Source organism: Fundulus heteroclitus, chromosome 3 (assembly GCF_011125445.2).
Source record: "Fundulus heteroclitus isolate FHET01 chromosome 3, MU-UCD_Fhet_4.1, whole genome shotgun sequence".
In the NCBI taxonomy this organism is placed as follows: Eukaryota; Metazoa; Chordata; class Actinopteri; order Cyprinodontiformes; family Fundulidae; genus Fundulus; species Fundulus heteroclitus.
Genome location: NC_046363.1, coordinates 36,570 through 64,260, shown reverse-complemented (window position 1 = coordinate 64,260; position 27,691 = coordinate 36,570). Strand labels below are relative to the sequence as shown.

At 43.0% G+C, this 27,691-nt stretch overlaps 2 protein-coding genes across 3 annotated transcripts; both read right to left on the bottom strand.

The window, feature by feature from the left end:
* Positions 1-379: 379 nt before the first annotated feature.
* On the bottom strand, positions 380-1,272 carry LOC118557716. The gene is made up of 2 exons (XM_036127942.1): positions 1,053-1,272; positions 380-944 (listed from the first exon to the last, which is right to left on the bottom strand). Exons 1-2 carry the CDS (start codon positions 1,182-1,184, stop codon positions 387-389), a joined length of 690 nt encoding a protein of 229 aa, XP_035983835.1. The 5' UTR covers positions 1,185-1,272; the 3' UTR covers positions 380-386.
* A 5,780-nt stretch (positions 1,273-7,052) lies between these two features.
* LOC105923191 (SE-cephalotoxin) lies at positions 7,053-25,122 on the bottom strand. Of its 2 annotated transcripts, XM_036128557.1 has the most exons (6): positions 24,984-25,122; positions 23,289-24,017; positions 21,043-21,206; positions 10,027-10,109; positions 9,873-9,920; positions 7,053-8,888 (listed from the first exon to the last, which is right to left on the bottom strand). In XM_036128557.1, the coding sequence occupies exons 2-6, from the start codon at positions 23,988-23,990 to the stop codon at positions 7,249-7,251; spliced, it is 2,637 nt and encodes an 878-aa protein (XP_035984450.1). In that variant the 5' UTR covers positions 23,991-24,017; positions 24,984-25,122; the 3' UTR covers positions 7,053-7,248. The 2 variants fall into 2 exon arrangements, with proteins under 2 accessions (XP_035984450.1, XP_012714540.2); XM_012859086.3 differs by lacking the exons at positions 7,053-8,888; positions 9,873-9,920; positions 10,027-10,109 and adding an exon at positions 17,085-18,379.
* Positions 25,123-27,691: the final 2,569 nt, after the last annotated feature.

Here is a 27,691-nt window from a genome sequence, read left to right as displayed (position 1 = left end):
CCCTATCCAACTCCATCAAGTGCTGGTGATGCTGTCTAAGGAGCCTGCGAGACAGACTCTGTGTTCACTGACCTTCACCTGCTGCTCCGACTGACTGCTGGATGCTCCGGTAGCTGCCTGTGACACCACTGCTTCACTCACCGTGCCACCACTCATGCTCTCTGGTGGCCCTTTCTGACGTAGCGGCCTCCTGGAGTCAACATTTTTGACACACATCGTTCATCTATCTGCCTGTGGATGAAATAATGTCCGATTCAGACCATGACTATTAGGTGCTGACTTGGTGAAGACTGGGTGAAAAGATTTGTCAGTGAATGTAGCTGTGTTGATTGTTTCCAAAGTTGTTGGAAACCTGCCCGGTTTAACCTGACCACTTCAGGTGGCCCTCAGGACTTTTTAAAGGGCTTGGAGAGGGCTTTGCCGACAAAAGAGAAAACCCTTTTGAGGATGGGTTTCTCTGCTGTCTTCAGTATTTTCTCTTTACAAAGAGAAAGTGTTGCCTTCTCTACGTTTGAGTCCTTTAAATCTAGCAAGATAAAGCGGTCGGCCTGTGACCAGCCAGTCTTTCCAGAGACCGCTCTCAAGATGTCACGTGTCTGCTCCTCAGACACTGATTGTTTCAGCCCTGCGACATCCGTCTCCTCCTCACTGGGTTCCTCTTTAACAGCCAACGACTGCTGCGGTGCAACTCTCTTGTATCGTCGCTGACTGTACTTTTGAAGAAACGTTTTGATCTTCACTCCAACTCCTTTGTTCTGCTGCTTTGCTGTGATTACTGGAACAGCTCTGTCATTCAACCCTTGATTTTTACAGGGTTCAATGATATCCTCTGAGATATCTTGGGTCTGTAAACGTTGTTTAGAGATGATCTTTTTGATCTCCTTGACCTCTGATGGTTCCTCAGTGATGGATGTGTTCATCATCTTCAGCTCTGACTTCTTATCCTTACAGATAAAATAATTTACATTCATCATTTTAGAAATTTCCTCATATATAAATTCATCCACCCTCTAAAGATCTGATTTGTTCTTTTTAAAGATAAATTAATTTACCTTGCTCACTCCTAAAACCTCCTCAGAGATGAATCTGTCCACCATCTTCAGCTCTGACTCCTTTTCCTTAGAGATAAAATAATTTACCTTCATCATTGCAGAAATCTTATCAGATATAAATTTATCCACCATCTAAACATCTGAGTCTTTAGTTTTAAAGATAAAATCATTTACCTTGTTCATCTCTGAAAGCTCCTCAGGGATGAATTTGTCCACAATTTTCAACCCCGACTCCTTTTCCTTAGAGATAAAATAATTTATCTTAGGGGTTTTTCAAAATCCATGATATGTGTTCAAACATACTCTTTTTTTCGGACGCAATAAACCTATTGTTTGATAAAATTGTTTTCTGCACATGTTGCAAAAAAGGAATACACTGGAATAGATATTTTTAGAAAGCAAACTCAACATTTGAATATTTTACTATGAACTACATATATTGATTGGATAGAAAACTTTATATCAGTACTTTGTTCAAACGAAGGGAAAAATATTATGTTTAGCATCATCATCTGGGTTGGTTGTTGTTATTTACAGTTCGTCTTGTTCCAACGTATGCAGTTTTTATATAAAACTGTGGACTAGTTAAAAAAAACTATTTCTCAAACGCACCAATCCCGTAGAAACCGAAGGGTTTTGGACTCATCACATACAGCACTGTGACTTGCTCGGTAAAATCCATGTCCACCACGGTGAGTGTTACAGACAGGAGAAACTGGCTAACGTATAGATGCTCCTCCTATTTGATGACCCAGTAAAGCGAACGTGGGTGAAATTGGCTTTGTTTTCTCTGCGGATTGTTTGCAAGAGAGAGGCGAAATATCAAGCGACCAACTGCAGGGAATCAAGGAGAAAAATTAGCCTTGTTCGTATTTGGTGTGAACGCACCCTAAGGGAACGCCAGCCGTTAGCGCAACATGTTTTCTGAGCTGTTATGTGTTGTTAAAATTGATCAAAATAAGACGACACAACTAATCTCCTACTGACTTTATGCAGGACCTTTTGCAACATGCAGGAAGAAAATGAAATGCAGAGATACGCGTTCTGAAAGCTGGCCACTGGCAGTAGCCCTGGGCTCTGAGGGAAGGGCAGAGAAGCAAGGCAAAAACAAAGCACAGTCAGAAACGCACGGTTCAGAAACACTTCAGGCCAAGGTGTGTGTGCGGACAGATATTTAGCCGGCTGCTGTCTGTAACGCAGCAGTAGCATGAGCAGGTCTCTTGTTGCGTGGCGTGATAGCTAGCTAAAGGGGTTCTGTTGAGAAAATAAAGCCAAGCCCAAATAAGTAACCTCATGTTCAGAAACAAAGCCAAAAAAATACCACCTGTGACTAACAACATTTACAAGTGACTTTAGAAAGAAATGAAAAACAGTTTATAATAAGCAAATTGGGCAACACTGTTACCGCCTCTCTGTCAACAAGTTTGCTATGCAGGAGAAGAGCAAAATGTGCTAAAAATACGGGCCGTATTACAGCAGGTCATCATTTATGCGTACACAAGACCCCCACCACCAAAGAGTAGGGTTTGTGCACATGTGAAAGGGCTGGATATTGGAAACAACCCCTGAATCAGTTCAGTAACATCATCAGATATAACTTCATCAACCATCTAAAGTTCTGATTCCTTTATTTTAAAGATAAATTAATTTACCTTGCTCACTCCTAAAAGCTCCTCAGAGATGAATCTGTCCACCATCTTCAGCTCTGACTCCTTTTCCTTAGAGATAAAATAATTTACCTTTATCATTGCAGAAATCTTATCAGATATAAATTTATCCACCATCTAAACATCTGAGTCTTTTGTTTTAAAGATAAAATCATTTACCTTGTTCATCTCTGAAAGCGCCTCAGGGATGAATTTTTCCACTATTTTCAACCCCGACTCCCTTTCCTTAGAGATAAAATAATTTATCTTAACACACACAAACTCAAACACATTAAGAGCAGATCATAGACACCCTTATTGAGTCTATTAAAAGAAAACAAATAAAAAGTGTACATACTCTTTTTTTCAGACGCCCTCCCCAAAAGCGTACACAAAAGGCTGATTTTAGCAAGCCCCAATTTAGTATAATTGAGATATTCAACCTGTTGTTTGATAAAATCTCTGTCTGCATATTTTGTAAAACAGGAATACACTGGAATATATATTTTTAGAAAGCAAAGTCCACATGCAAACAAAACATTTGAATATCTTACTATCAACTACATATATTGATTGGGTAGAAAACTTTATATCAGTACTTTGTTCAAACAGAGCAATAAATATTATGTCTATCATCATCATCTGGGTTGGTTGCTGTTATTTATAGTTCGTCTTGTTCCAATGCATGCAGTGTTTATTTAAAACTGTGGACTAGTTAAAACACCCTATTGCTCAACTGATTCCTTCTTTTTAGAGATAAAATAATTCACCTTGTTCATCACTGAAAGCTCCTCAGAAATGAATTCGTCCACCATCTTCAGCTCCAACTCCTTTTCCTTAGACAGAAAATAATTGACCTTCATCATTTCACAAATCTCAGCAGATGTAAATCAATCCACCATCTAAAGATCTGATTTCTTTTCTTTAGAGATAAAATAAATCACCTTGTTCATCGCTGAAAGCTCCTCAGAAATGAATTCGTCCACCAGCTTCAGATCTGATTCCTGGTCCTCAGGAATAAAATCCCTCTCCTCGTTGATCTCTGCTTCTGCCTCCTCGAGTTCTGGTTCCTCTGGGATCACCGGTAACATCTCAAACCACAAATGGTGGTACCTATACGGAGGGACCCCCGAGATCTCTGAGTGGGTTTTTCCTCCACAGTCTGGGAATCACCCCGATCAAAACCGATGGGCTGAAGCTCTTCTGTCTGCTGCCTATTGAGGGCATCTTGCTGATCTTCAGCAGCGTTTTGCTTCCTCTGCTGATGTTGTATACACCTCTCAGCTAACAGTTCCTCTATTAGTATCTCTGCATGTGGAAGCATTATATCCAGTCTGTCCATCTCAGAGACATAAAAAGCTAATTGATCATCCATGGGGCCGAGGACATAGCTCACTTTTTCTTTGACAAGTTTGACTAATTGCTTGTTGAAGGTGTCAAAGCTCTTGGGTTGAGTGGTTGGACGCATGTTAAGGTAGTCCAGAAACGATGTTAGTACTGACTTGCCCACAACGGTTTCCACATCCCCAGATGTGAAGCGTGCTTTGTAGATGAAGGCGGTACATAGATTGGCAACATCCAACACCAGCTCCTTTAGCTTAGATAAGGTGTCATCATCGGGTTCTCCTACGGCCAAATCCACGGTCTGCTCCATTGAGATGGACGAAAAGAAATCTTCCATCAATGTCATCATAAAGTCTGCTGGGACTTCTGGAGCCCCTGAACTGGTGGAGTCGTTCATGGCTTCTTCGTTTGCACGGGTTCGTAAAGCAAACGCTGGGATTGTCAATCCCAGCGTTTGCTCTGGGATTGACAATCAATCAATCAGTCAATTGTAAAGCTAAATCAATCGTAAAACTAAATCAAATGTAAAAATCGTAAAAATTGTAAAAATTGTAAAAATCGTAGAAATTGTAAAAATTGTAAAAATCGTAAATCACAAACTATCGCAAGGTATCGCTAACTAACTCGTTTTCTCTCACCAAAAACACGTCTGTCTCTCACAAAAAAGTGCCAGAAGGAGAGAATAATTCCGTTACACGGTCTTCTAAGGCAGAGCAGCTCCTGTGATGTCATCACCATCACAGGAGCTGCTGTGATGCAGAAGTTCCACTCAGGAATGCACATCAGCTTAGCAACCGTTGCTAGGTACGTACCCAGCCTTCCAGTGTGCACCACAGGAAAATACTGTCTTAATTTAAAGGAGGGAAAGTTAAAGTGTTTCAGTGTTTTAGTGACAGGTGCACCCCCTGCAGCTCAGAGGGTGAGAAGGACCCCTCCCCTCAATAAACGTCTTCATGTTTTAGAAAAGATTTAACTGCTTGATAGAGAAACAGCCGGTCACACAGCTGGGTGGAAGTTAGCTACAAACAAGGTCTATTTAAAAAAAAATTAACTGTTTTGGTTAATCAGAATTTTGATATTTAAGAGAACAGCTGGTTGAGTTGGACATCAATCCTTGTTGAACATAAAGTGCAACCAGCAAAGAAGTCAATGTATTAAACAGTCTGACCGGTACTTAACACTATGATGAGATTCCTGAAAGTTTCTGGTAAAAAAGTATAATTATATAAACTCTAAAACAAATAATAAAACAGGATCATCTCACTGCTGCAGCAATCTACCCTTCCACGTGAGGCAAACCCAGTTTAAACAAGTTACTGACACCTAAAGGAAGCGTCTGATCCATTAATTGTTACCTAGCCAAAAGTTGCAGACCTCTGGATTTGGAAATAGCGTTTTTTTAAATGGTGATTATATTTAAAATGTGATTAATTGTGCAGCCCTACTGGCTATGATACACAAGATTGGGAACCCTCTCTGAGAGCTTCCAGCTGGATTTGCATCATGATGAGAAAATTATCTTGTCCTTAGATCCATATGATAGAAATAAGTTAGGGCCATAAAATTTGATCAATTTAAACTTAGTTCAGTAAAAGTCAAATAATTTATTCCTGAAGTAGGTCAACAAATTAAAATGTCCTTCAGATCCACACATTAATTCACATTCCTGCAGAAGGTCCATTTCTACTTGTAGACAGAAAAAGTGTTGCAAATACTGACGCCAGTAGAGTATAGTAGTACTAGTTAGTGTAAAAGTCAGCCTGCCTGTTTTATATTCAACATACAGCTCTGGGTCGTTTAAATATGCAGTATTAATAATCACAGGTAATTACAAATGTAACATTAATTTGTAATGTTCTCCTATTGCAGCTGAGTTTTATATGAGGTTTTAGCTGGCTCTTAGAGCGCAGCTGTAGAAATAAACAATTGTTTGGTTGTTAAAGAGTTGTTGTTCCGAGGGACAGAGGACGATAACCTAACTGATCTGTGACCAAGAGGAAAGCTGCTGCAGAGATCAGCTGATCAGAGAGCTCACAGGAACGATTAATGTCCCCCAGCATGTTGTTTCTGCTGTGTGATAAAATCCATCACTAATCATCCAGTCACAGACAGATATCTGAATTTGATCTCATGAAAAGGGAAATGTAGGAAACACTATCTAATAAAAACCTGCATTATGACCCATTTTAACTTCAATAATCTGTTTATTTTTTTTCAGTTTTCTTGACTATTTCATTCATTAAGTCCACCTCACCAAACCTGCCACTATGGACCTTAAAACATAAAACTGGTTTGCGTGCCCGCAGCACCAGTATTCTGCACAGATGCTGCCGCTGATTGTCTGCAAAGTGTCTCCTCTCTGCAGCCGCGCTTTTATCAGGAAGTTCTTTTCCTCCTTCAGTCAGAGAGCGGCTGTGATTGGTGGAGAAGAAACAGGTTTTCATCCTGATGCTGCAGTCAGAGCAGAGCAGAGCTGCTCCTCCAACTCAACAAAGACATTCCTGTCATCATTCATGAAATCAGAGCAAATTAAGAACGGATAACACAACAAAATAGCTGCAGAACACCTCTTTATTCATCCATCAACTGTTTCCTTCAATCATCTCCAGGTGAGAATTAGTGGAGTGAAAAAAAAAGCCAATGAAAAAGAACCCTGTGGTGCATCATTTATCAATACTGCACACACATGAATATATATGTATGTGTGTGTGTGTGTGTGTGTGTGTGTGTGTGTGTGTGTGTGTGTGTGTGTGTGTGTGTGTGTGTGTGTGTGTGTCTTTTCATGTCTTTTAAGTAGTTTTTGTTTTACCTTTGCTTTTGGTGATTATACTTTACAGCTTTGCTGAGGGGGTTATATTAAAGCACAATATAAACTGTTTGTCTGTCCATAAATTTTAGCAGTTTTTAAGCTTAAATAGCTAAAACAGCTGAACCCAAGGCTTCCAGGAGAAAATAAACTCCAATAAATGTTAACATTTATTTTCATTAGAAATAAACAGCATCCCTTCTATCAATTTATTCAGAAGCATTTTATTGAAACATGAATATTTGTTGCCATCTTGTGGCGGTTTATTGAATTGCAGGGCCAGTCTTTTCTGATTCATCAGTTCTTGTTCATTTGCTGTAATTTCGGTTTTCAGATGACTTTTAGCAATCGGATGGAATTAAGTCATTGGTGTCATCCATCAGAATCCTGCAGAAATCTCCTAAGAAATGCGACATCTGTTCATGATTTTTTCCAGGTTGTGCTCAAGGTTTTTGACCCTGTCCTGGATGGATTTGATGGGGGGGAAGATGGCATCTTTTTTGGGTGCTGGTCTTGTGTCAATGCGCTGCTCACAGTGTTCTCCGTAGAATCCAGTGGGGCATCGGCAGAACCATTCGTTTGAGTCCAGGACTCTCTCACACCGTCCGTTGTTCTGACAGGGATAATTTGTACAGACAGGCAGCTTCCTGGAGAAATGTATGGAAATCCTTCCACCACCAGTTGACCAGGAGCAGCCCACTCGATGAAGAGGTGCTGGGAACTCTGCAAATTCTTCATTGTAGGTGACATGTGACACTATGGCATATTCATTAAAAACAATTTGGACAGAAGAAGAAGCACCCCCCCAGGCTTGAGGCCAGTGGCTTTCCTGGCATTGATCTGTTCGGATGTTTGTGCAGTATCCATTGCTGAAACAGGTTTCTGCAGTTTTCTTAACATATGGGACATCTATCTGAGCTCCATGGAGAGTGTGGCTCACAAGCACAATGATGCTCCCTGCATCAACCTCAGTGGCACCAAACACCAGGTGATTGTCTTTGTCTGCCTTGTTGTAGACCACCACCACCCACTTGTACCAGTTATACTTCTTGTCCAGAACCTCTTTCACCTTAAGTGCCACAGCAGTTTTGTCATCAGCACTGAGTCCTTTAGCAGTCTCCTCCACATCTTTCTTCATGTACTGCTCATAATTCTGTAAGCAGTAGTCTATGGCGGCTAGCTGGGCTTCAGAGACCTTCTTGAACATCTGCACATGTTCAGCCTCTTTGCTTTCTGTGTTGAAACCAATCAGCTTCCAGTAGAACTGGTTGAGCACCATGCCCTTCCACAACAAGCTGCTGAAGTACAAGTTGTATCTGCCGATTATATTAATGCCACATTTAAACTTCTTCTTCAGCAGATTGTTGAGGTTTTCATGCAGAGATGCGCTCTCAACTGTCAGGTAGCGGTAAAGATTGTACACACTGGACTCGGCCCCTGAGTTTTCATAGTAGCTGGTGAATATTTCAGCCAGTCTGAGTCTCTCTTCTGCACTTTGCACCAAGTTGCTGTTCTGACGAAGGTCATTGAACTTTTCCCAGGCGTTGAGGATGGTGACTTCGTCTCTAGAGTAGACGCTGGCATAGTTGAACCATTCTACATCTGCTGCCAGGTTCGAGATCTGGATGGAGAGAGAGTCCAGCTTCCGGTTCACCTCAGCAAACCCCTTCTTTACCTCATTCAGCACCGGGTTCTCCTGAGGGATTAACGCCAAGACCATATTGAGGACGGACGCGACCAGAGTTCCGATGCCGGGTGCCAGGCTGGCGAACTTAGAGAAGCTCTTCATCACATCTGTGACTTTGTCGACGGGAATGTTTTCGATCACTTCTTTGATGACAGTCAGACTGCTTTTGACGACTTCTGTAGATGCTTGCACCCACTCTCTGGTACTGTCGGGTAGCTGTCTTTGAGCTCTGCGCTGCAGGGATTGGGCCTGTGGTGCGTCATCAACAGACCGAGCAGAGGTGTTTGTCCAGTGCAGAAGAAGGATCAACGAGGCTAACAGGAACAAGCCGGCCCAGCGTCGGGAAGCCATCACTAGAAAATAGAGAATAAAAATTAGTCCAAAGTATGAAGACATATACAGGCTTTAGTAGATCAACACACTGCTAAATCTTCCAAATATAGTTAAAGGACCGAGTTGGGTACAACCAGTCCAGAAGTCTGAAGTCAAAGTGAATTACTCTAAGAACAGAGTAAACTTATCACTCTGGTAGCTTGTTCTAGACAATGGTTCTAAGAGGAACTCAGCTCGCCACGATGGGCATTGTATTCTGAGCTATCTGTAGAGGTAACCCTGAGGAAGAGATTGCTGCCAAACTCATGACCCTCCATGTTTTTTTTATCAGATCTGAATGGTATTCACTGGATTATTCTGATTATGACCAAGAACTTTTTTTGTCTTTTGTTTGTTTTTGCATGTAAATAGTTCCTTAGCTTAGCTCCTTTTTTTATCTCCATTTTGCTTAGTAGTTTAGTTAAGTTTCACTAGCCTAGTAGAGAGGATTTGTTAATGGAAATATTGTGTTAATTCAGATAAACAGCATTACATAGTGATGTTCTCTGGATGTTAGTTTTATTTCTGTTATTAAATTCTTGAACTTTAAATGAAGTTTGTGACTCCTTTATTCTATGTGTGTGCAGGTTTTGCTGTTAAAAGATCGCTAGTGCTCGAATTCATCCCTTTCAACCATTGTCCTGACATCAGCTTAAGGGCTGATTATCACCAGACAATACTTAACAGACAGAGAGTTATTTAATAAACAATAAATAACTTTGAACAGTGTATAATTGCACAACACATCTAGGATGAAAACTTCAGATCCCTCCATGATCTCTAAGTGGGAGAACTTGCAAAGTCGCAGGATATTCAAATAATTACTTTTTTTACTATATCTAGACGTCCTTCCAATGCAGATTTGTCTTCTTCTGACCTAGACTTTGGTCAGGAGGAAGATTTGATATAGCAAACATCAAACATGGACATCTTTATGTTCTGGATGAAGAAACCTGGTCAGTTACCTGCTGTTCTGGTTCTTTTATTCTCTGACAGCTGAAGGATTTTTCTGTCTGAGAAAATAAAAATCAAGTAAATCATTAAGACAACTGCACATAAAAACCTGATCCATAGCAGTTCCACTATTTAAACATCAGCGTGAAAATAAACCCTGCAGACCTGATAGGATGTCTTTAGAGCAGATGGAGTCCAGAGGGAGGATCAGCTGCTCACCAGAATCCGTCAGAGGAAACTTCTGCTCTCTGCAGGATGGATGAAGCTGACTTTAACTTTAAAGAACAGAAAGTCCCACCCCCTACACAGGTCCATAATTTCTGTCGTTATTGACAAGTCAAAGTCCTCTCAAAGGTTAGGTTTAAGTCAGATCTATTAAACCCAACATTTGCCTAACATGTCAATGAAATCCAAACCTAAAGCCATGCAAAGGTCTTCATCCCCTGTAAACTTTTCCACAGCTGGTCTATGCAGCCTGCATATTTTATTGGGTTCTTATCTGACTGACCATCACTGACTGGAACACTAAATAAACTAACTCTAAAATGGAAGGAAAGAGATTTTACGCAATATTCACAAATCTGAGCTGCTCAGTAGATTATTTTTCTGGTTTCTTTACTCACGGTTTGTAAATTTAAAGGGAAGGTTAGTTTGTTTGTAGCACATTTCAGTAACAAGAATTCAAAGAGCTGAATAGAAACAGAAGAAAAGACAAACATTACAGAGGAAAGCACATGGCAAAGGAATAGTAGCAGCAGGTCAAGATATAAGACAATTTAGACTATAAACTAAAACAATAACATTTAAAGGCAAACCTGAATAAATGTGTTTTTAATCTTGATTTAAAGGAACTCAGGCTTTCAGCACTTTTCCAGTTTTCTGGGAGTTTGTTCCAGATCAGTGGAGTATAGGAACTAAATGCTGCTTCTCCATCTCTGGTTCTGGTTCTGGTTCTGGTTCTGCAGAGCAGGCTGGAGCCAGAAGACCTGAGTGGTCTGGAGGGTTGATGCCCTGATAACAAGTCTGTGATGGATTTAGGTGCTAATTCAGGGATTTATAGACTAACAGAAGGATTTTAAAGTCTATTCTCTGAGATCCAGGGAGCCATGGAAGGACTTCAGAACCGGGTCCATGTTCTCTACGTTCTTAGTCTTAGTGAGGACTTCAGAACCGGGTCCATGTTCTCTACGTTCTTAGTCTTAGTGTTAGAACTTCAAAACCGGGTCCATGTTCTCAGTGATCAGTTCTACTAAAGATAAACATGGATTAGTTTCTCCAGATCCTGCTGAGACATCAGTCCTTTAATCCTGGAAATGTTCTCCAGGTTCTAGAAGGTCCACTTTGTCTTCAGATGGAGGTTCAGGTCTGAGTCCATCACTACTCCCAGGTTTCAGGCCTGATCAGTGGTTCCTAGCTGAAGCAGCTGAAGCTGTGAGCTAACTCTGGATCTCTCCTCTATTGGTCCAGAAATTATTCCTTCAGTTTAGTTTTTATTCAGTTAAAGAACATTTTGTCTCCTCCTGCATTGATTTCTTCTATTTCCTCAGAGGCTGAACTGGTTCATAGTCACCTGGTGACATGGTGATGTAGAGCTGTGTGTCGTCTGCATAGTGATGGTAGCTGATGATGTTTATGATCTGAGCTAGAGGAGCATGTAGATCTAGAACAGGAGGAACCCAGGATGGAACCTTGGAGAACCCCACATGTGATTTATGTCGTCTCTGATGTAAAGTTACCTGCTGACACTAAAAGTCCTTTAAGTAGGATTTAAACCAGTGGAGAGCTGTAGCAGAGAGGCCGACCCAGTTCTCCTGGCAAGGAAGGCATGGTTTTCATCCCCATGATGTCAGGTTTTCTATTTCTGTGTTGCTGTTTCTTCATGATCAGAGATCAGGTCTGTAACATCAATTCTCCATTTTTGATGATGCTGTTGCATGAAGAGGGATTTGAAAACAGGATTAATGGCAAAAACAGAGTTATATTTAACAATAACTTTTACAGCCATGTTATTTCAGTAGTGTCAATAAAGAGTCAAGATGCAGAGAGCAGAGTTAGATACATCTGTCAAGTGAGCTGGATAGATCGAACCACAGAGGAGAGTTTGATCTAGTAACACCTGAAGCTCCAAACGCCGATTAGAAACAATGAAAGAGAAACGTAAAGGACTAAAGTCATTTTTGAATGGTGCTCCCCCTAAAGGACCTTTTGAACAATGCACTGTCATAAATTCCCCCCCCACCAGACCCCACAGTACAACTCTCACAGCACCTAGATGGAGAGAGAAAGAGGTGTCTATGCAGACGGTGCATATGAGCCCATTTTTAGATTATTTCGGAGATGGAGGGCGATGTGTAGGGGACGGCTAGGCGCAGCGGGGGAGGGTCTACTTATAGCTCTTGTTCATAGTTGTTTAGTTTGTTGCCCAAATAAGAGACTTTACGGCCAAAAACAAGCCCAATAAACCGAAACCTGTGTCACACGAAATTTATAAGAGACTTAATAAAAACAAATATTTTTATAATGAGCAGACTCGGTAACGCTGTTATTGACGCCAAAGCCGTATTTTTCATTTTGATGCCCTTTAAAGGGTCATTCATGCTTTATTCATGTCTAGACTGGACTACTGCAACTTCCTCTATGGTGGGATTGATCAGTTTTACTCCCACCGTCTCCAGAACTGATTTCAAAATGCTTTGTTTTAAACGTTTAAATGCTCTTCACACGTGCACCATTATTTTGCACTACCAGCGTTGCCGAACTTTTATAATCCATTTAAATTTACACAACTGAACGTTTTCTGTATTTTTGCACCATATTATTTTGCACTGCATTGAACTTCTTCATGTTAATGCCTTTTTGCACCATTATTTCTGAGCCATGAACATGCTGGAACATTCTTCTGCACTGTTTTTCTCCTGCATTGTTACATTCTGATCACTGCTGCACTTTATATTGTAATTTTGCCTTATTCCACCTGCAATGTCGTAAGCTGTAAGCAACCTGAGCTCCTGCATCTTACTGGAAGAGCTCTGAATCAGAAGATCAGATGTTGTTGGTGCTTCCTGGGACTGGACGTGTCCAGGGCAGACGAAGCCTTTTCAGCTTCAGCACCTAAATTATATTAATTGATCTTTTAACCCTGGCTTTTAAAACACCTAGAATATCAGACCAGTCCTTGTCTTTTGCTAATTTATTGTTATTGTTTACCTCTCTTATTCTGATTTCATCTCCTGCGCAGGTCTTTGGTTGCCTTATGCCGTGTAAGGAGCTACAATAAATAAAATCATGAATGAGGCCACCTTTGTTGTCACAGCATCTACCTCCTGGCAGCTTTGCTCCCTCTTTACAGTAAAACCCGCCCCTCCCTCACATCTAAGCGGGTCATGCACTGGTCTGCCAGGAAGCCCCCCCCCCCACCCCCCCTCCATGGACATGGTAAATAAACAGCAGCTAAATATTTGCTGAGAGGGGCAGCAGTGTTTGACTAAACTCGCTGATCTGCAGGTTTCTGTAAGTCACCTGGTCTTTCCAGGTAACCTGGGGGGTGGGTGGGGGGGGGTAATCAGGGCCCCTTGTTATAGATTCTTCAGCTCAGACCCGCCCTGCTGCTCCTCACGCTGAATGAAACATCTCTTTGAAAAAGTCCACCTGTCCTCTGATGGGAGCAGATCTCAGAATCTGTGATAAATCTGCAGCAGACAGCAGCTCCCCAGTCAGCAGGTGTAAACTCAATGAATCTGTTCATTTCAGATCAAATGATGAGCGTCACCAGATAACATGTCACCCTGGTAACAGGAAGATGTGTCTGTGAAGAAGAAGAGTGCTCTTCATCAGAGTTCCAGCAGATATGTCCGTTCAGACGCCTCCTTTTACGTCTGACCTCATTTCTGCCTCTGGTGGTCAGTCCTCAAAGCTGCGTCTGAAACCTGATCTTCTGACATGTTTTCATACCAACAGCGAGGATCTCCTTCCAGACGTACCACTTCAGGAGGTAACCATGACGCGGATCCCCTCGTGGTGTTTGCCTGAGAAAAACCGTCAGTTTATGTCAGTAAAACATGAGTCCAGCCTCTGATCCAGCGGCTGGTAGAACCACCAAGAACACTCAGCCTCTGTTCTCCAAGGATTTTGGTCCATTCTTCTGCCCAGCGGTGCTTCACTTCATCGAGGTCTGCAGAAATCATGCTGGAGGCAAACTTTGTGCTTTCTGGAACAATTTTTTATGGCTGATTCTGATTCGCCGTCGTTAAAGTCTCTATTGATCCAGTAGTTGGGTCGAGTCGGCAAGAGGAAGCGGCCCAAACATCTGAGGGAAGTTCTGCCCACAGAGGCTGTATGAAGAACTTGGCTCAGCATGCAGAACACCAGTGGGTCAAAGTGTTGCCCTGTGGGACACCAGCGGTACTTTTCAGTGGATTCCACCAGGTTTGGTCATATTTGTGCTACAACTAGTCCATCTGATCTCCTTCACCTCCCCTGTGATGCGCCCCTGTGGGCACCGCGTAAGGCGGGGTCCGGGGCCGTTTGGAGGGACGCGCCTAACGGCTGCGCCCAAATGGCAGCGGCCCAAATGGCAGCGGCCCAAATGGCAGCGGCCCAAATGGCAGTTCCTTGGCAACGCAAAGCCTCAGTCAATCGTTCCCCAAAATGTTTGTTTATGTATGTGATGGACGGTTGTACTGGAACTGAAATTTTGATTACAAGGCAAATTGTAGTTGACAGTAAAGATTGATTGATTTAAACTGGACCTTAACATCATCTGAAACATCTACAGGTCTTCCATTTTTAGCCTATTTAATCTCCGTTTCTCGTCCACATGTTGCCGTTTTGTTCCCTTCCTTCCTTTCATACCCATTAACAAAGGTCTTAATTTCCCTGTATGTAAACTGTTGCACGTGAGTTTATTTTTCTTTGTTCTTAAATATTTCCCATCCATCTAGCCGATAATTACATTATTTTCTTTAGACTACTACTGGAACCTACTTCCATTTCATTTCCCTCTGGAAAAAGTCGGGTACCAAACAACCTAAACTTGCAAAGCTACGAATGATGAGGACCAGCAGCCTCTTCTGAAACATGGGAAGCTTCACACCGTCAGGATTCAGATCTGGTTCATTTCCTCAGGGGGCCTCATGTATCCAGCGTCTGTACACTCTAAACACTTTCACACACAACTCAGGGTTTATTAAAAAGAAAGAAATCTGAAAATTTTGACCTGCTGTGAAAATCTGCGGCAAACATTTTTCGATTAACAAGTCACAAAGTACTAAAACTCACCAAAATCCTTCAAACTATAACTCCATTCAGTTTAATTTAACCCAAGCAGCATCAAAGCTGATTGTCCATGAGTTTGAAAAAAGAAATAAAATTCCTTTTAGCCTGAGACAATAACAAAACACAGCTAAAGAAATGATGGAAATAACTATTCTATTTTAAAGATGCTGGTTTCAAAATGCTTGTGTACACCCTCCTCTTTTGATTGACATCTTTTGACCCACTGTGTTGATCTATGGTTTCTTCAGAGCCAATGTTGCTCACCATGGCTGTTTCTAAGGGCTATAAATTATAGTTCTTATATTTAAATTGGCAGTGAGATTTAGAAAATTTGGAAAATCTGTCCCAGGGAACCACATTTTCTGTTGCTGATTTTGTTATGAAGAACGTTTCATGTTGCACCTTTAAAGGGGCCTCGTCACAAACCATGACTATAAAAGATGTCCGCTGGTTGAGCTCCAGCTCCTTCAGATCCTAAAGACTGGATCAAACCAGCAGCTTCTACAAAGGAGGAGGAGGAGAAGAACGATGAAGAAAGGTCAGAGTCAGTACCAGGGTCAAGGTGTTAGGAACGAACTGGATAAAGCGATCTTTAAGCTCTGACATGTTTTGGTTTGATATTCTTAACTGTAACAATAGTAATAATAATGACACAAGTTCAAAAGTAGCTTTGTAGTAAGGCAAATTTATTTGTAAAGCACATTTCAGTACAAAGACAACACAAAGTGCTTTACATGATTAAAATATAGGAAAATAAAACCAGGAAAAAAGCAAGTTGGAATAAAATGTAGAAAAAAATTAAGAAAAATAAAAAATTGGAAAATAGAAACTAAAAGCAAATATTAAAAACAGACTATAAAGTTGAATTAATGATGTTTCAGTAAAACAGTATAACTAAAACAGTTAAAATCCTAAACTAATGTGTTTTTATCCTTGATTTAAAGGAACTCAGGCTTTCAGCACTTTTACAATTTTCTGGGAGTTTGTTCCAGATCAGTGGAGCATAGGAACTAAATGCTGCTTCTCCATGTCTGGTTCTGGTTCTGGTTCTGGTTCTGCAGAGCAGGCTGGAGCCAGAAGACCTGAGTGGTCTGGAGGGTTGATGCCCTGATAACAAGTCTGTGATGGATTTAGGTGCTAATTCAGGGATTTATAGACTAACAGAAGGATTTTAAAGTCTATTCTCTGAGATCCAGGGAGCCATGGAAGGACTTCAGAACCGGGTCCATGTTCTCTACGTTCTTAGTCTTAGTGAGGACTTCAGAACCGGGTCCATGTTCTCTACGTTCTTAGTCTTAGTGAGGACTTCAGAACTGGGTCCATGTTCTCTACGTTCTTAGTCTTAGTGAGGACTTCAGAACCGGGTCCATGTTTTCTACGTTCTTAGTCTTAATGAGGACGCGGGCAGCAGCGTTCTGGATCTGCGGCAGCGTTCTGATCCACTTTTTAGGCAGATGTGCTGTTCTAGCTGTGCCTGTAATAAATCTCATTCTACAAAGGCAGCTCCATGTGCCGGCGCTGCACACGGTGCCCATTTTCTCCACTTCAGCCCCTGACCCCCAGCTTGTCTGTGTACGGCGCTGCCTGCAGGCCATCCTGGTTTTATTCAGCCTCTCTGACTGTGCCATGGTTTGTCCTCCAGGGGGAGACATCCTCACCTTACCAGGGATGGTCTCAGTGTTCTCCTGTAAAGCCTTTATAGCTGAATGAGAAATCAAAACATGAAGCCAGTTTTACTCTTGAAGAAGAATTGGTTTCATACGTTTGTTGTAAAATAATGGATTTGGAAAAATTGTTTCACAATTATATGTTTTGGAATTATATTGTTTTTCTATAACTTTTATTTCAGTGTTTAAGATCTTTAAGATTCCCATTCAACATTCCCAGTTTAATGCTGTTTTAATTGCATAAGCAGCAGGCTTCAACATCACTGCTCGAGGCGAAACTGATCGTTTTGATGCCAAATGTTGCTTAATCAGCTTTTTCCCATGACAACAACGGCACTACTTCTTCTGTTTCTGCACATAGACCATCAGGTGGAGGGATACGGGCCAACCAATAAGACAAAAGCCGATTGCCTGGCTGCGTGTTTTTAGTTGTAAATAGTCGCTGGAGCGACATGGGCGTTACATAGCATGAAGAAATTAAGCCTACTGGGGAAAACAAATAAGATTGGAACACGATAATTCAGGGAATTTAAGATTTTTAAGACCCCATGAACATCCTGATATGTACTGTGAAGAAAAAAACATGGGAATTCATCATTTTCTGTGGCCTATCTGAACTGATCCAGACTAGCCTGTACTTTACTTCTCCACTTCAGCGGTTAGAAGAGCGAACCACGTCACCAAAAACAGCCCTGAACATGTTAAACACAGTGGAGTTGAACGTTTCCAGTGGAACGGTCATGACTGTGTTGTCCACAGTGTAGGCGTACTGCCACCTCAGGAGCTCCTCCTCCATCATGGCTCTTCTGGGTGATTTTTCCAGGCAGGCAGCCAGGTGGACAGTGGCTTCAAACCCTGAGAAAAAGAGCACCAGGGACAAGGCCAAGGTGACGACGAAGAAGGGGACTCTGCCGATGAAGGGGGCGAGGAATGGGATGAGATACCGGTTGGCTGCTGGTGAACCAAAATAGTTTTCTAGAGCAATGAAATATTCAAAGGCCTTGTCATTGGCTGTTCCTACAGGTGCCACCATAATTTTAGGGATCAGTTGAGCTCCAGACTGCCTCATGGAGTTCCAGTTCCTGGGCAGAGGGAATGTCACGTGGTCTTCAGTGGAAAATGGGCAATCGCCCGGCTGTTTGCTGCACCCAAACTGCCTGTCCTGAGGCTGGATGCATCCTGTGGCGATGCTGTAGGCTGCTTCAGCAGACAGGAGGCAGTTCCAGGGAGGATACAGCAGGACATCAGTGATGGACGGCAGAGGCAGCAGACACCTGGCAGGAATCATGAAGTTCTCAATCGCTCCATGAGCTAAGAAGACCAAATCAATCTTCCTCCTCTCCCGATCCTTCTTGTTCTTCTTCTCCCACTCCTCCCCCAGTTTTTGGTTGATGAAGTACCAAAGATCCACCAGATGGAAGAAGTCCTCGGACTCTGCGTTGTTTTCCAGCCACTCTTTTACTAACGGGTCTGGTGAGTTTTTAATTGCATGAGCAATTAACTCGCCCTTCTCAACGTGGCTCCTGGTTTTCTTCTCGATGATGGATTTAATTCTATTCAGCTTCTGAAGGGCTTCTCTGCAAAAGGATAAAAAAAAAATCAAATCTCTGGGCATTTTTGTTAAATATTCTCTAAACCCACTCCTTTGCTCTTTTATTCTTGCACCCTCTGCACACCATGGTGCTAAAATGTAGACATCGATATTTTCATTTTTTCTTTAGTTAATTAGTTCAACAACTTCAAATATCCACAAAGCTACTGTTATTTAGCCTCGTGAGACCATCCTGATCTCGCGAGCTTTCAAGGTTTCACTCGCAGATCAGTCTGGCTACTTTCCGTTAAAGAAAATTTGGAGCCGTTCACAAAACGAACGTCCAATCAGCGTTGGCTTTGAGGCGGGTTGAGGTGTGACGCAACGGGAAGCGCGACAGTTCAGTCTAAAGAACATGGCGGCTTCAGCCGATGAAACTAGCGTTAGCGCGGCTATCGAGCAAGTTTTATCGGAATTACAGAGTATTTCTCTGCTGAGCTAACGAGCCTTTACCTGCAGCAGCAAGAGTAGCTTGACTTGTGGTTGTGTTTTCGTCGTCGCTCTGTTACGAGCGACCACAAATCTGATTGGTTTATTTGGCCCGTCTATCACCAACATAGGCCAATCAGCTAACCAGTATTTTCGCCCCTTCCCAAAATTACTTCAATGGAAGGTTTCCAGATGGATATGCGGAGCAAATCTATCTGGCGGAGTCAGGTAAACTGTTATTGACATATATGATTAGTTTTCGTATTATTTTAGTAAGCAGTTACCTAAGTTCTAATTCCTATTGTTAAACTTTGTGGTCTGAAGTTCACATAGGATGGAGTCTGCAGGGTCGTTCAAGGCTATAAATTCACCCAATTTTCTTGTGGGATTCAGGGCAAGTAAGAGTTACCTGAGGTTTAATGGTGACACGTCGCTGCATGCCCCCAGCTTTAGGATAAGGTGGTAAGTGTGTGTCTCCCCTTTGTATTCCAATAGTAATAAATAGGTGTATGTTCCAAGTGTTTTGTCTCTGATAATTGTTTTCTTCCTTTGCAGCTGAATTTACGAACCGGGTGAGGCGGGCTGTAGTGAACGAGACAGGACGATGGAGAGGCCGCCTCGTCACTACCAAAACATTCAACCATTTCAGACCTTTTAAACTCCAGCTTTAAATAATTAATCAATCACAATAATATCCTGGCATAAAATAATCTTTATCTACACTGCAGGAGGATACAGCTTTGGCGTGCTTAAATGGCTGAAAGAACAGCAATAGCACTGATCGGTTTGCATTAATATTGTTGATGTGGAACCGGATTGTGTCGCCTCGGAGGATCAAACTGCCCCCCCCCTCCATCAAATCATGTTCATCTATCTCACTGTCAGCTCAGCTTAGATCCTGTGTGTCTTTCAGGACCCTCAAAAATGCTTTACATGGAAAGAGACACAGACAACATAAATTAATGTCTATTTATCTCAAATAAAATGGCCTTCTCCCCAGAATGTAAACTTTAACGCCAGTGTAGCCATCAGATAAATAAATGTGGTCTGGATAAAAGTCAAAGGGGTGTTTTTGGTCACTAAGAAGACAAGCACAATTCTCAGGTTTTAGATAACTAATACCAGTGCAATTAGATCAGCTTTGGTGCAAAAGTTTGACTTATGTATGATCAATGGTTTTGTATAAAGAAAAATCTCCAAAATGATAGAATTTTTTTTTCAGCCAGCTTGAAGTTAAGAGATGAGAGAAAACAGAGAGAAGATGTACGATGATTTAATGTCGGTTTATTTTGGTGGGTGTACATTGAGCGACGATGTTAAGACTTCAGTAAATTTAAAGAATTTGCAATGCCTCAAATAAGCCGTTCCAGTTTCAATGCAGGTAATTGATCTCAGATTGAAAATTTGAAACATATTTACCGGGTCGGTTGGGTTTTGGTGGTGCCCCCCCCCCCCCCAATCTTGATTTTAGGGTTCACCTCCCTTGTCCAGGGACCTGGTACCCCGTTGGGGTGCCGGTGCTTGGACCTGGTAATATGGGATGTGAGTGGTACATGCGAATGTGTGTACGGCGTCTTTTTTTTGTAGAGTCTGTGTGTTGTGCATGGGGGCACTAGGGTTGTAAGGAGTGAATGAGACTGTGTATGTTTTTTAACCCTAACCCTAACCCAAGGACATCTCAAGTCTCCGCTTAGTGCGGAGCCCACTAAGCCGGCTCATTCCTGGTGGCTGCTTTGCGGGGCCTGGGACCCCTGGGGCCTCGGGTCCCTGGGGCCCATGACCGGTTCCACTCCAGCGTAGCTGGCTGCCGACGGAGCCCACGGACTCGTCCCCGCGGCTCCTGGGAGCTTCGGCATTGCGGCGGCTGGGGGGTTTCCTTGGAGCCGTCCTATGTTGGCCCCTCTTGGGCACCTTTACTTTGGGGGTCCGTTTGGGCATCTGGGATTTTGGGGGGGGGGGGGGTCTTTGGCTCTTCACAACCACTATTGAGCATTTTTCTCATGGATAAACTTTACAGACACTAGCACACTCTCTCAAACAACTACAGTTCCTTGGATTCAGGTACGTCCATACAGTAAACCCATATTTTTATCTTCAGCTGCCATGTTATACATGTCATATTAAATAATACTACATATACTTCAGCGATGGTATCAAGAAAATCTGAAACATATTTAGCTTTATTTTCATGTTTTTCTACACATCATTTTCTTGTCATACCTTATTTTCTCCAACTCTTCCTCTGTCTCCTGAGCGGAGGTCCTTATGGCCCTGGCGTTTTCCCTCAGGGTCTCGCTGACTTCAGTCTCATTGTTGTCCAGGTTCTGGCAGTCGTTAACCAGCTCAGGAACCGAGAACAAGAGCCCAACAGCTCCACCTGCAACCTGAACACAGGACATCCCGCTAAATGTGCTGACAGGTCTCTGGTAAATGGGACTATTAAATAATACTTTAATATTTATAGTTATTAGCACCAGGAAAACCATGCAAAACATCCTTGAACTCATAAACAGTGAATTAATCTCTCAAATATTAGAAGGAGCCAGTCAGGCAGCTTTAAGGACCTTTTCCAGGACATTTCTGTGGATTTTCACTCTGACCCTGGACTAAACCATCGCCTGGGAACATTTCTCATGAAAGTTGCAGAAACTTTTAGGCAGAGTTTAAAGGAAGTAAAACAGTAAAAAAGTAGAAAAGTGACAATGCTGCTGCCAACTGTGGCCAGTCTCAGAGAACCCCAGCCACAGAAACATGACCTGCACCGCCATGTTGGAGGAAAAATTAGGACTACATTCACATTGTTTCACTGATTAAATTACTTCATTTTTTTTATACGAGGAATGTAGAAGAATGTTTCTGACATAAGAGGAACGGTTTTGTTATTTCTAAAGAGCATGCAAGCTGTTCAGATAATCTGCTAAATGAAAAGAAGACTAATTGTTCTGAGTTTTTTTAAATGAGCAAATGGGTTTATCATGAAGATAAGATTAATAGTCCTGTGATTTCCAAGTGAGAACCGCAACATTTCATAAGACAGTACAGGTGTACAGGTGTTTTAGTGACGTTGCAGCTGTTTGGGTCTGACGTGACTTTCAGGAATTTATCTGGAAAACCCATGAAAATGTTTAGGGATTCCTGCCAGAAAGTTTACGTTGATCATGATCATTAAATCATGATCAATGTCTCAGGATGCTGAGGATGTTTGGGAGTCTGCAGAGCTCTAAATAGATTCCCAGTCTTGGCTTCTCTCCCGTCAGACAAAGCTAGGACACCCCACCCCCTGACAAAAGACTTCCCTGCTTTGGCTGCAACATCCTCAGTGAGCAAAGAATGTGGAATGAGGTTAAATGAGCTTAACTTAGAACAACATTTAACCTGTGGTTCATGATTTCTGTTAAATTATTATTTTCTGTCTGATAATGTGTGGTAATTCGCAAGAAACAAAACAAAACAAAAAAACATCCCGCCTCTAAAACGATCTGATTGGATAAGTCGTTATGTTAACACACACCTACACCATACTGACATGTGACTATTTGATTGTATGTAAACAGTGAAAACCCCCGACGATTATGTTAACTGAAACGGGGGGAGATGCCTTTACATGCTAAACCGGTCTGAACGCTAAACTCGTCTAAGTGATTAAGCCGTATTTTAACAGATACCCAGCCATAATTGAATGTGACCATTTGATTCTAAGTAAACCATGAAAAGAGTTGTCGTGAAAATGACGTCCTGGCCACCTGGATATTATGCAGACACATTTTGTTCTAAGTAACCCGAGAAAAAGACATTCCTGACTCACAGATTGGTTGTGCATAAAAGAATTAAGTCTATGCTTAAAAAAAAATTAACTTTAAGCTAACATAGCGTGCAAGAAGTCACAGAGGAGATGACACATAAAACCACTGACCTAGGGGGGTGTGGGTGTGGAAGTAGGTGGGGGTTGTGTAATTTGGGGGTGGGGGTGTCACAGGGAGTGGAGTCACATGGGGGGCGGGGTGACAGGGGTCATCAATCAAATTTGACAGAAGGGTTCTCATTTAATCTCTGCAGTGCAACACTCCCAGAGGATGGAATAATTAGAAAATGTTAATTATGTCTTTAAAGTAAAGAAATGAATAGACGTGCCTTTGAGATAAATGTGCTGTGTTTACTGTTTACTGATGCAGGATCCTGTGGCCAACGTTGGTGAGTCTGCATTGAGCGGCTGCAGGTTTAACGCTGGCTTCTGACAGGAAACTAACATCTTTTTCTGATCTGACCCGTCTCCACCCATCACTGGAACACATTTACAGCATCCTGTCTTCGTGTTCAGCTCCTACACTCTTTTCTCAGCTTTTGATTAAAAACTGCTTATTTTCACTGCAGTAAGAAAGACGTCGGATCAGTTCAGACATTCTGCTTTGGTTAATTCACTGCTGGGCCAGGAACCAGCACCAACAAGTCTCACGGGTCTTACTTACACATCCAAGTGCTGCTGATCCTGCCTTTTTCCCCACAGACGAAGCCGCTTTCTTGCCTCCTTCTCTAACTGCCAGGACCAGAGCTTGTAGGATTATGGCGCCGCTTGCTGCCAGCATAACTTGGTTGGCCATGATCCTCCTGGAGATGTTGAATTTCCGTACGTCACAAACCTTTCTGATCCTGATACTGCCAGAGAGGTTTATTCCATGTCGTCTGGCCTCTGATCTCATGAACATCTCCAGAATGTCGCCATCATCATCATCATCATTATCATCATCATCACAGGAACTGCAGGATTTTTCTTTCAGGGACTTCATGAGCTTCTTCATTTCTTCTTCCAGACTCTTCAACTCGTCCAGGACTTTCTTGGCCTCCTCCATGATGTCTTTGGACTTGCTGGCGCTGTAAGCCTCAGAACCGACGCTGGTCAGCAGACTGGTCCCAGAAGCCACGGCTCCAACCGCACCCATTGTAGCCAGAACAGGCAGCGCTACTCCTCCGGTCAGAACCGTCAGAACTCCCGCCGCTGTCATGGCGGCTGCTCCCCCCACCGACACCGAGCTGCCGACCACTTTGGTCACGTTGGCAGCCTTCACAGCATCTTCCAGCTCAGACGCCAGATTGGTCAACTTCCTCGAACATTCTTTCTGCAGACACACCCATTTGTTGATTTTGGTAACGAGAACGTCTGCGTCATCCATGATCGTTTTGTAGAGAAGACAGAAGATCTGCAACGACAGAGCAAGCAGGTGAGATCAGTTTTTAACCTCTGGTGGTCCAGAGTTTCTTGAAACTGTCCTGCATCAACGGTTCTCAAGGCTTTCAGAAGACAGGTTCTAATAAGTCCATTTTTATTCAAAGATCATTTAAACTGAGTCACAGAAAAATGTGAAGTTTAAAGGAAAGTATATTATTAAGACAAGAAATGTGTTTAAATAAACAACATATGAAATTTAATGCAAAGAAGATCCCAAACTGCAATTTTAACGCCAACTGCCAAAACACGATAGATAGATAGATAGATAGATAGATAGATAGATAGATAGATAGATAGATAGATAGATAGATAGATAGATAGATAGATAGATAGATAGATAGATAGATAGATAGATAGATAGACACAACCACTGTGTCATACTGATGCAACAACTGGTGACAGTAGAGAAAGCAGGTGGGGTGACACGTAGTGATGGGGGGGTTAAATCATTACCAGATGATTTAACACACTACTAGTTTGCTGGATAATGAAAATAAATAAATAAAACCAACAAGCTATTTATAAAAGCTTGTTGCATGTTATCCATGCAACAAGCTTTTATAAATAGGAATGATGTGAATAGAGCCAAGTGCATATCTTGCACATGGCTCATAGCCTGGCCAGCCAGACTAACTTTTGCCTCTTTTTGATACGCTGTAGTTCACTGTATAGCAAAGCGAAAGCAAAACCTTAGTCTGGCTGGCCAGGCCACATGGCTCATAACATCTGAGTTAATGTTTCATTACCGTCCTGCAGGAGAAAACCGACTCAGCGTTAATCTTCCCCTGCTGATAAAGATCCAATGTATCACAGCTCATTCAGCAACACTTTTAAAGAACATACTGATAGAACCACGTACTGAACTGACAGCAGACTGGAAACAGAACCCAGTTTAAAAGTGTTGCAGTAGAACCAACAACCCCCAGAGTTTACTCACCGCCTGGGTCAGCTGGGGATGTTCACTTCTGCCTCTATTAGAACAGGAGGAACGTTTGCGGAGATGCTGGTCCTGTTTAACTGCAGCCAACACCGACTGATCACTTCAAGTTCTGACCCGAGCCATCTGTCCCTCTGCAGCCGAGGCCAGTCAGAAGAACACAGGTTTCCTGCACAGCTTCCTTATAAAGGCTTATCTGCAGCCAGGCAGGGGGAGGAACTCTGCAGGGCCTCATGCATAAAACTGTGTGCAGCTTGGCAGGAAAAAGGGGGGGCTTTACTTTTTACATCCTGATTTTCTTGTGTTAATTTTTATTTTCATTTTTGTCTTGTGTTCTTAGTTGGATATCTACACAAGCTAGAAAAATACATTATGTCCTTGTAGCTCTGTTTAATTCCTGGTTTCCCTAATCTGCCTCATTCATTCCTCCTGAGCGTGTTTATCAGTTCCCACCTGCAACATGCAATACCTATACTGGTAGGACTCATTCACTCCTTTATGTGTCCTGTCTGCCAATGTAAGGAAAGGCAAAGCAGATTTATTTGTATAGCACAATTCAGTACAGAGACAATGCAAAGTGCTTTACATGATTATGTATGTAGCACTAAGAATCGCTGTCCTTATAACAAAGAGAGCCCAGCAGATTCACTTTCACAGAACATTGCTGCTTTCCCCATAGCGCTCCGCTTGATACTCATGGAACAAACTTTATTGGACATCATCCATCCATCCATCCATCCATCACCTTCCGCTTATCCGGGGTCGGGTCGTGGGGGTAGCAGCTTCAGTAGGGAGGCCCAGACGTCCCTCTCTCCAGCCACTTGGGCCAGCTCCTCAGGAGGAATCCCAAGGCGTTCCCAGGCCAGCTGGGAGACATAGTCCCTCCAGCGTGTCCTGGGTCTTCCCCTGGGCCTCCTCCCGGTGGGACGTGCCCGGAACACCTCACCAGGGAGGCGTCCAGGAGGCATCCTGACCAGATGCCCGAGCCACCTCAACTGGCTCCTCTGGACGTGGAGGAGCAGCGGCTCTACTCTGAGTCCTCCCCGGATGACTGAGCTCCTCACCCTATCTCTAAGGGAGAGCCCAGACACACTACGGAGAAAACTCATTTCAGCCGCTTGTATCCGGGATCTCGTTCTTTCGGTCACGACCCAAAGCTCGTGACCATAGATGAGGGTAGGAACGTAGATCGACCGGTAAATCGAGAGCTTTGCCTTTTGGCTCAGCTCTCTCTTCACCACAACGGATCGGTACAGCGCCCGCTTCACAGCAGACGCTGCACCAATCCGCCTGTCGATCTCCCGCTCCATCTTCCCCTCATTCGTGAACAAGACCCCAAGATACTTGAACTCCTCCACTAGGGGCAGCACATCCTCCCCAACCCGGAGAAGGCACTCTACCCTTTTCCGGTTCAAGACCATGGTCTCGGATTTGGAGGCACTGATTTTCATCCCGGCCGCTTCGCACTCGGCTGCGAACCGCTCCAGTGAGAGCTGTAGATCACGCCCTGATGAAGCCAATAGGACCACGTCATCTGCGAATAGCAGAGACGCAATCCTAAGGCCACCAAAACGGATCCCCTCAACACCTTGGCTGCGCCTAGAAATTCTGTCCATAAAAGTTATGAACAGAATCGGTGACAAAGGGCAACCTTGGCGGAGTCCAACTCTCACCGGAAACGAGTCCGACTTACTGCCGGCAATGCGGACCAGACTCTGACACCGGTCGTACAGAGACCTGACAGCCCTTATTAAAGGGTCCGGTACTCCATACTCCCGGAGTACCCCCCACAGGATCCCTCGGGGGACACGGTCGAATGCCTTCTGCAGATCCACAAAGCACATGTAGACTGGTTGGGCAAACTCCCATGCCCCCTCCAGAATCCTGCTGAGGGTGTAGAGCTGGTCCAGTGTTCCACTGGATCCATTGGATATTGTTTTGGGATTATTTCAAATAAACGGAAACGGAAAGGTAAAAGGGAAAGAAAGGAAAGAAAAAGATGAGACAAATTGCTAAAAAAAGGTGACAAAAAATAGGGAGAAAGTAATATAACATCCTCTGAGTCTGCTTCTACTCCTGCAGAGAGATACAAAAAAAAAAAAAAGCAAAACCAGCCGATAAAGTATTACAGGTATAAATAAGCAACGCCTTGATACCATTACTGAAGTATATGTAGTATTATGGGCTGCACAGTGGCGCAGTGAGTAGCACTGGTGCCTTGCAGCAACAAGGTCACGGTTCAAGGTTCAAGTCCTACCCTTGCCCTGGGTCTTTCTGCATGGAGGTTGCATGTTCTCCCTGTGCATGCATGGGTTCTTTCCGGGTACTCCGGCTTCCTCCCACAGTCCAAAATCATGACTCTCTAAATTGTCCTTAGGTGTGTGTGAATGGTTGTTTGTCCTGCCTGTCTCTGTGTTGCCCTGCAGCAGACTGGTGACCTGTCCAGGGTGTACCCCGCCTCTCACCCATTGACAGCTGGAGATAGGCATCAGCAACCCCCACGACCCCACAAGGGACAAGCGTGACAGAAAATGTTAAATATACATGTCATATTTAATATGACATGTATAAAGAGACAGCTGAAGATAACAATAGAAGTGAGTCTGTATGTACTTGGATCCAAGCACCTGTAGGTGTTTGTGAAAGTGTGCTTGTGTCTTATCCAAGAAATGCTCAATAGTGGTTGTGAAAATCTAAAGACCCCCCCC

Coding starts and splice junctions, on each gene's coding strand:
- LOC118557716 (XM_036127942.1), bottom strand. CDS start 1,184: ATGGTGGATAAATTTATATCTGATAAGATTTCTGCAATGATGAAGGTA. Junction 945..1,052: donor AGGTTTTAGGAGTGAGCAAG/GTAAATTAATTT, acceptor TTTATCTGTAAG/GATAAGAAGTCAGAGCTGAA.
- LOC105923191 (XM_036128557.1), bottom strand. CDS start 23,990: ATGGATGACGCAGACGTTCTCGTTACCAAAATCAACAAATGGGTGTGT. Junction 10,110..21,042: donor GAAGAGTTGGAGAAAATAAG/GTATGACAAGAA, acceptor TCCATCCTGCAG/AGAGCAGAAGTTTCCTCTGA. Junction 9,921..10,026: donor CTCTAAAGACATCCTATCAG/GTCTGCAGGGTT, acceptor TTATTTTCTCAG/ACAGAAAAATCCTTCAGCTG.